Here is a 9,090-nt window from a genome sequence, read left to right on the forward strand (position 1 = left end):
AAAATATAATCACAGGGATGTTTGGTTTCAAGATGATGGAATAAAAGCCTTTCTTACCCCATCTCCTCTCCAAACGTCTCCCTAAACAACAAGGAGAACAAAGAACAGCAAAAATTTCATCTTCTGTGAAACCAGAAGACATTTGAGACCCCACTCCACAATACACAAAGACGGAACAGAGATGAGGAAGAATGGTGAATAATTTAGTGGAGAGAAGAAAGGTCCAACCAGAGTGCCTGTAACACGACAAGATAATCCGCCTTGTTCAATACCAGAAAGGGCCCAGAAATTGAAGGCAACAGAAATCCCAGAGAGTAGAGGTGAAGCAGGAGCCAAAAATGGGGGAATTGGCTGAAAATACGTATAAGGAGTAGGTAGACATTTTTCCGCCGGATCTCTAACTCCTAACTGATATAATCAAGTGACAAACCTCACCCCTATAAAGAAGGTAGGATATAAAATATTTGGAGAAATAGGAACAGAGGTGCTCTAGATGTGGGGGTATCAGCCCCGAGGATGGCAGGGACCAAGAACAGAGGGATCCCTACTCAGCTACAGAATGCAGCAGCCAGGTTCATTATCTCCCAAATCTCTCCTCCCTGAGAAATATTAAAAAACAAAAAAAAACCCCAAAAAACCCACTGCATCATTGAAATAAGAAAGAATGCTGTAACAAGGAATACTCATAAGACAAGAAAGAGCTCTTAGAGATTAAAAATATAATAACTAAAATGGAAAAAAAATCAGTAAAAGTACTGGGAGATGAATTAAAAGAAATATCTCAGAAAGAACAGAAAAGACAAGCACTGAACAATAGGAAAGAACAGATACAAAAACTAGGAGATCAATCGAGAAGTCCAACATCCAAATAGCAGGCATTCCAGAAAGAGAAGAATGAACATAGTGGGTAAGAAATAATAAAAAAAATAATACACAAAAACTTCTGAGAGAACCATAGGGCATAATCTCTAGATATTGAAAGGGATCACCGAGTGTCCAGCTCATGTAATGAAAAAAAGACTCATGCCGCAACATATCATCTTGACATTTCAGAACAGCACTAATGAAGAGACAATTCTATTTTTCCCCCTAAAACTTCCTGAAGGAAAAAAAAATTGAAAACCACATACAAAGGAAGTTAAAGGATTTCAGAAGGGATGTCTTTAGGAGAACACACAGAGTGTGCAGAAGATTTAGATAAAGAAACAAGAATAGACGAGACACATATTTACTCCAAGAAAAACAAATAATTATAAAAGCAGTGTAAATCATATTATACTACTTGACTCAGCAGTGCACAGTAGTTACACAGTCATAATAATGAAGAGTTTAAGATGTTAACCAGAAATCATGATAAATCATGCGGTGGAGGATAGGGGGAGAATAAAAGGGATGAGTGAATGAAAACTCCCACCTGGGACTACTGATGCCAGCTAAAATATATGAGTAAGATAGTAGTGGATGAAGGAGTCGAAAGTGAAGTAAAGGGAGTGGGCAGGAAGAAAGAGGAAGGAAACCAAGGAACTGCGGGGGACTTGCTATTTTTCTTACAAGCCTCTTCAGCACTATCTAATTTTTAAAATGATATTCATGTGTTACTTTGATAGTATATACAATAATTTAACACAACCAACAAAAATGACAACTCTATATTGTATACAGTGTGAAATTACACCCTAGGGGATAAACTAAAATTATAATTAAAAGTTTTAGATTATTAAAGGTCTCAAGTCTAATGCCATGCTGCACTACTATTGAAAATTAAACCATAACTGTGGAGAAATCTGCCTCTTCCTTAATAACACTAGTCTTGACTTTAGTCCTCAAAGTCCAAACTCCTGGAATTTCCAGGCAAGATGGCGAAGAAGGTAAATGCTGTGCTTACCTTCTCTCACGACCACATAAATTACAACTAAACTACAAAACAACCATCATTGAGAATTGCCCAAAGTCTCACTGGACCAAAGCCCTCTAACTATGGACAGACAGAAGAAGCTACCTCAAGAAGGGTAGAAGGGGCAGAGATGCAGAACGGGTTGGTCCCATACCCACATGTGACCATTACAAATTGGGAGGGATATCTCAACAGCGGAGGTCTCCCCCTGAGGAGTGAAGCGTCCCAGCCCCTCTCCAGCCCAGTTTCCAGTGCTGGGGAGAGAGGACCCCATAACTTATGGCTGTGAAAACCAGCGGTGTTTGTTGCTGAGTGAAACAGAGGGCAGCTGCACTGCCAGGTGCTCCTCCTAAATGGTCCCCGCATGGACTTACCTGAGACGGACTCACTCACTCTGAGCTCCAGTGCTGGGGCAGCAGCTCGAAATGCACCAGGGACATACCAGGAGGAACTGAGTTGTCTGGCTGCAGGGTGAGGGCTGCAGGGGCAGCTTTCTCCCAGACGGAGGAGCTGGTGGAAACCATTGTTTCTTTGTGGAGTGCTCCCTCTTTCCAGTATGCAGATGCAGGCGACTGACATATCTGAGTCTCCATCAACCTGGCTAATGCCGTTCATTCATCCTGTTGATTCTGAGACCCTGCCCTGCCCAACTTTCAGGCACACCCAAGTCACTTCCAGTGGCTTTTTCGTACAAATTGCCTGCCTTGGCTTATGTTGCAGACTGTCCTAAATATCTCTCAAAGGTTCACAAAACCCAAACAAGCAGCATCTGGCTTCAGCATGTCCCGTACCTCTGGCTGAGCAGCCCCAAACCTGGCACCAGTGACAGCCAGCCTTGGTTCCCACACTGGCCTCTCAAGGCACCTCCAAGAAAAAGCACAGGCAGCAGCAATCTGTGGATTGCTTTGTGGCTCATTCCAGGTGGCCTCAGGCAGGACACAGGCTGTGGCTCAACTTAGCATGCTGTGGGTCCCGTCCCAGGTGCCCCTGGGTCCGGCACACCCCATGGGCCAGCATGTGACCCAAGTCGCCTCCAAGAAAGGACAGGCATGAGAGCCTATGCTAAAGCAAATCCTGCTCCATAGGGTCAGCCTCTGCACCACACTTTTTCCACTGTAGTCATGGCCAGTCCTCACAACCAGTGAGTCCGAGGGTCAATCGCTCCTCCCACTGACACACAAACAGCAACCAAGGCTCAACTATAATAGGAGGACACACACAACCCACTCAAGGGACACACCTGGAGCACCTGGCTCAGGTGACCAGGGAGACTGCATTACTGGGCCCCACAGGACACCTACTACCTAAGGCTACTCTACTAAGACCGAAAGACATAGCAGCCCTACCTAATACAGAGAAACAAACACAGGGAGGCAGCCAAAATGGGGAGACAAAGAAACACGTCCAAAAGAAAAGAACAGAACAAAGCTCCAGAAAAAGAACTAAATAAAATGGAGACAAGCAAGAATTCTACTAGACGCAGAATTCAAAACACTGGTTGTAAGGATGCTCATTGATCTCAGGGAGAAGTTCATTCAGCAAAGAAATAGGAAACATAAAAATGGAGATAGGAAATGTGAAAAACAACCAGTCCGAAACGAAGAATACAACAACTGAAATTAAGAATATATTACAGGGAATCAACAGATTAGATGAAGCAGAGGATCAAATCAGTGATTTAGAAGGAAGCAGAAAACAGTCAGAACAGTAAAAAGAAAAAAGAGTCCTCCCCCCCAAAAAAAAATGAGTATAGTTTAAGGGGCCGCTGGGATAACATCAAGTGTACCAACATTCACATCATAGGGATACCAGTAGGAGAAAAGAGAGAGCAAGGAATTGAAAACCTATTGGAAAACTTTCCAAACCTGGCAAAGGAAATGGATATTCAAGACCAGGAAGCACAGAGTCCCAAACAAGAGGAACCCAAACAGGCCCACACCAACACACATCATAATGAAAATGTCAAAGTTTAAAGGCAAAGAGAAACTTAGAAGCAGCAAGAGAAAAACAGTTCGTTACCTACAACGGAGCTTCCATATGACTGTCAGCTGATTTCTCAACAGAAATTTTGCAGGCCAGAAGGGATTGGCAGAAAACATTAAAAGTGATGAAAAACAAGGAGCTACCGCCAAGATTACTCCACACAGCAAAGGTATCATTTAGAAATGAAGGACAGATAAAGAGCTTCCCAGACAAGGAAAAGCTAAAAGAGTTGATCACCACCAAACCAGTATTACAATGAATCTTAGAGGGACCTCTTTAAGGCAAAATAAATATAAAAATAAAAACTGTCAATAATAAAATAGCAATAACTGCATATCAATCAACAATTACTTTCAATATAAACAGATTAAATGCTCCAATCAAAGACACAGGTGACTGAATGGATAAGAAAATAAGACCCTTACATATGCTGTCTACGAGAGACCCACTTCAGATCAAAAGACACACAGACTGAAAGTAAAGAAATGGAAATAGTTATTTCATAAAAAATGGAAACAAACAAACAAAAAAGCTGGGGTAGCAATACTTATATGAGACAAAATAGACTTTAAAACAAAGGCTATAACAAGAGACAAAGAAGGACCCAGTAATCTTACTTCTGGGTATTTATCTGAAGAAACCCAAAATGCTACTTTGAGGGGATGTGTTCATCTATATGTTCATTGCAGCATTGTTTACAATGGCCAAGATATGAAGGCAACTTGGGTTTCCCTGAATGGATGACTACATATTTAATGGAATATTACTCAGCCATTAAAAAGAATGAAATCTTGCCATCTTGACGACATGGATGAGACTGGAGGACATTATGCCAAGGGAAATAAACCAGATATAGAAAGGAAAATACTGCACGATCTCTTATGTGTGGGATCTAAAAACATCAAGTACATGGAATCAGAGAATAGAAGGGTGGTTACCATGGGCTAGGGGAGGAGATTCGGGGGATGTCGGTCAAAGGGGACACAGTTGCAGTTATGAATAAATAAATGATGAATAAATCCAGAGCTCTAGTGTACAGCATTATGACTTTAGTTAATACTACTACAGTGAATACAGAAACTCTGTTATTGATTTGCCAAGTAACCTTCAGAAAATAACTGTACTTCTCTGTGTACCAATGTCCTCATTTGTAAATGATGACAATAAAACCTACTTCAAAGAGGTGTGATTCAAGTTAATTAGTATAAACGACAGCATGAAATATTATGTAAACACAAATTACAGCACCCTCTCTGAAGAAAAACTAGAAGAAGAATCCTCTTTTCTAGAAGTCTTTCTCTGTTAAAGATAACACTGCTGAGAAATCTAATGGTTTTGTGCACGTATGCTAATACAACAAGGATTGATTCTTACTAAAAGCTGACTCCTAAGTTTCTCTCTTGATTTATTGAGTATTTGACAACTGTGGGTCAATTCTTCCCTTTTCTTGAAACTCTTTTCTCTATGTAGCCTGGCCTTAGTACCACCTGTGCCTTCAACATTTTCTCTTTTCCTTGCTAGTCTCTCTCTCTCTCTCTCTCTCTCTCTCTCTCTCTCTCTCTCTCTCTCTCTCTCTCTCTCTCTCTCTCTCTCCTGTAACAAAATGTTTTCCCTCTGAAAAGGGAACCTAGACTTCCTTTGTTTTTCTCTCATGCTCCTTGGGGTAATATCATGTACTCACACAGCCCCGTAACAGTTCCCATCAGATAGTAGACTGAATTATCGCCAAGCTTTAAACTTGCAATTCCATCTTTCTGTTTGACACCTCTTCCTGAATTATTTGAAAAACCAGATCCTCCTTTTTCTTTTCTTTTCTATAATACATTAATGATCATAGTTATCTAAGTTTAAATACCTCTTTAAATCCCTCCTGGCCAGGTAGTTGCAAATTCCCAAAGATTCTGTGTATTCTCTCTTCTAATTTCTCTCCTTTCCATCCCACCAGTGCTACACTACTACAGATCCTAAGCTCAGGCTGGATAGTTACAAGAGCTCCCTAATTTATTAATTTACATTCTGCCAATTGCCACATCAATCCATCCTGCTCTCAGAGGCTTTGATCCAATTGCTGCTGCTCTGAAACAATCAATGGCTCCCTCCTGCCTCCTCTGAGCATACAAGATCCTTCACATGAATGCCCCAGACCAACACATCCAGCTACATCTCATTGCTCTCCTACATACTCTGTGTTCCAACCAAAGTCCACTAATATTCTCTAGATGTGCCTGGCATTTTGGGGGTGGGAGGAAGGGCTTGAATTCATTACCCACTCTGTGTCTGCCTCCTAGCCTGCCTATGTTTTAAGGCCCACAAATGTTTCCTCGATTTCTCCACAACCTTATGTTGTCTCACTCTCCTTTGCACCTGACCCTTCATAGCTCTACCCTTGTGTATGTGTTTTTTATGGTGCTTGTTTTCCTGTAACTTATAGCATAATTGTTCAAGCCCAGTTTTATTTCTACCTCTCCCTCATGAGATTTTAATTCCTTGAGTGCACACCCATCTTTGTAGCTTGTTGTACCTAGCCTGCACTTTGCATATGTCAATGTTTAAGAAATGTCTTTGAATTGAAATTCAGGAGAATGCCTTCAAACGCCTTTTTGGAGTTCATCAGATATATTTAACAAGTAAAAGACTTCGAGAATGAGTTAACCTCACCAGCGACTTACTATTAATACTTGGTCCTCGGTTTGCAAATAATTGGGGTAGAGGAAGTCTTGGCTTGAATCACTGGTTGAATTGAGAGTTCTATCAAAGGGGTTTTTACAAAAGTCTTGTTAGCGATTTAACAGATGGCATCCTTCTTCCTAAATCAGTCTGTTTAAAACTCCCAAATGGAATACTGGAGCATGGAGCAGTGAAATGAACAACAGGATGACACTGAGGAACATTCTTGGAAGAAGTGGGTTCTACTCTCAGCATCCCTTCTGCTCTGCCTACTGACGGACAACCCTGGGGTCATCCTTCTTCAATTCCCACTAGGGCTGTTTGTTCACCTGGGCTATTAAACTGTGGCTACGTTCTACTCCAGGAACGAAGAGCGAATCTCTGCTATAGATAATCAAGCTAGTCTCTGACGTTACCACGCGACAGGCCTCAAATAAACACGGAGAGCTTGCTGCTGCTGCTGCCCGACCTCCAGAAGACACGTTAATTAATTAATGCCTATCTCCTTAAAATGACTGGGCCTTCTCAACGGCTTTACGAAACAAGTACACATTTGCTTGTAGAATGATGTAAGCTCAGAACATAGACGGGAAACATGTTCCATTAACAGTTACACTGCAAGTCCACAATAGAGTTTGCCCTGGCAGCTTTGTGCCATTGACCTCAAACTTCAAAAGGCAGAGAGTAACGTCTGCTCCGCCCCACTTTCTCAGATAAGAGTGCTCTACTGTCCAATTTAATGTAGATTTAAGTAAAAGGAAAAAAAGTAAAGAGTCAAGAAATCGAGCAGGGTTCTAAAAGCCAAATGGGCAAAAGGGAAAATGGGACTATGTCTTAAAACCTCAGCGAGGCGGGAAGCACGCTGGTGGTGCTTGAATCCCTAAGGATTTCATTACCTCCCTGCATTTCCTGGGGCATTTCCACTGCAGGCTCATCTTCAGCAATAACTGAACCACACCCGGATGCGTGGCTCCTTTTAAGTCAGAGCCCTTTCCTAGGCGATCTACTCGCACCCTATTGGTTTTCTACAGCGAGCGGCTGGGGGCCGGGTCGGCCCGGCGACCTCGGCGGGAGCCGCGGGCAGCTCGCGGCAGCAGGGGGCGCTGCAGACCCAGCTCCGGGCGCAGGCGGGGAGCGCCTCGTCTGACCCCCGCTTCTGTACCTACATGCGAGCGTTCTTCCTAAAAAAGACAGTGAGCCAAGGTACGTGCGGGGAGACACAGAGAGCCTGCGCCCTGGAAAGCGAATCACGCTCTTTTTCATCCTCTCTGCGTCTGGCAGATCTGGCAAGGAAGCCAAGTTGCTCTTTCTTACACATTCGAGCGCCGACCTCTTACCTTCCTTTAAAAAAGGAAAGAGGTGCGGACCCTGAGCCGCCCGGGGACGGCCGCCCCAGTCAGCAGAGCGGTTCCCGCACCGCTCTGTCCCGGGGGACCTGCTGGGGCTTCGGCCCCAGGCTTCCCGCAACCGTGAATGGGCCGTCGGGAAACCCAGCGGCCGGGAGCACCTTCCACTCATGCTCCGTAGGACACACAGTGCCTTCCCTTTGCCCCCGACGGCCCGGAGCGCGCGAGGGGACCCGCGTTCCCGGGCTGGCTGGACGCGGGGACCAGTCGGGGTGCGCGCGCGCCTGGGGCAATGCGCCCCTTCCCCTGCCTGGGCATCCCCGGGGGGACGTGGGAACCCCGGGTCTCTTCTCCGAGGGGTTCCCAGCCCGCGGTGGTCGCAGGCGCACCCCCGGCCGTAGGATAGCAAGTGTCCGTCGGCTGGAAAGCGCGTCTGGCGTCCGTTTGCGGGGCAGCTCCGCGCGCTGCAGCCAGGACACGGCCCCCGCCACGCAGTGCGCGCCCCCCGAGTCCCTCTAGAGAGCAGGACCCGGGGAAGGACCCCGGCCACGGTCGGGCCCGCAGTCTCCCCGAGTCGGACTGCCGGCCGTGCCGGATGGGGCTGGGTCCAGGGCCCGTCGCGGGGCGGCGGCGGCGCCTTCCCACCTCCCCCGGCCGCCGCGGCAGTACTCACATGTCGGGCCCCGGCGAGAAGGGCGGCGGGCTGCGGCGCTGCGGTTCCCGCGGCGAAGGCGCGGAGCGCGGCTCCAGCCCCCCGTTGACGCCCCTCCAGCCCCGCGGGCGGCGCTGCGGCTCTGCGCCCGCGTCCTCGCCCTCCGCCTCCGCCTCGGGCGCGGGGAAGGTCACCCTGGCTTGCTCCTTGCACTTCCTGACCTTGGTGGACATCGCGCCGGCCTCCGCCTGCGCCGCGCCGTCTCCCCGCGGCGCCCCTTCTCCGCCTCCCGCGGCCCGGGCAGCGCGGCTCGGCCCGGGGCGGGAAGGCGGGAGCACGGAGCGGCGCGGCCCGACACCCAGCAGTTGGAGGCGGGAACCGAGGCCGCCGCGCCGCCGCCGCCCACCATCAAACCGGGGGAGCCGCGGCGGCGGCTGTGGGCGCGAGGAGGCAGCCCGGGCGGAGCGGGGCGCGGGGACTGCGAAAGGCGCTCCCGCCCCGCCGAGGCCGCGCTGCCGCCTGCGAGCCCGGCGCCTGCTCCGACAGCA

At 47.2% G+C, this 9,090-nt stretch overlaps 1 protein-coding gene across 2 annotated transcripts in view; it reads right to left on the reverse strand.

Annotated features, from left to right (window-relative positions):
- The window catches only part of TRPC3 (transient receptor potential cation channel subfamily C member 3), a gene marked incomplete at its 5' end in the record, with an annotated part of 60,587 nt that extends 51,812 nt beyond the window's left edge, over positions 1-8,775 (reverse strand). For both annotated transcript variants that reach the window (XM_081076432.1, XM_081076431.1), the window contains one exon: positions 8,564-8,775. In XM_081076432.1, the coding sequence (XP_080932558.1) occupies positions 8,564-8,775 (212 nt within the window). The remainder of the gene's footprint in view (positions 1-8,563) is intronic.
- Positions 8,776-9,090: the final 315 nt, after the last annotated feature.

Source organism: Rhinolophus hipposideros (assembly GCF_964194185.1).
Source record: "Rhinolophus hipposideros genome assembly, chromosome: 16".
NCBI classification, from domain to species: Eukaryota; Metazoa; Chordata; class Mammalia; order Chiroptera; family Rhinolophidae; genus Rhinolophus; species Rhinolophus hipposideros.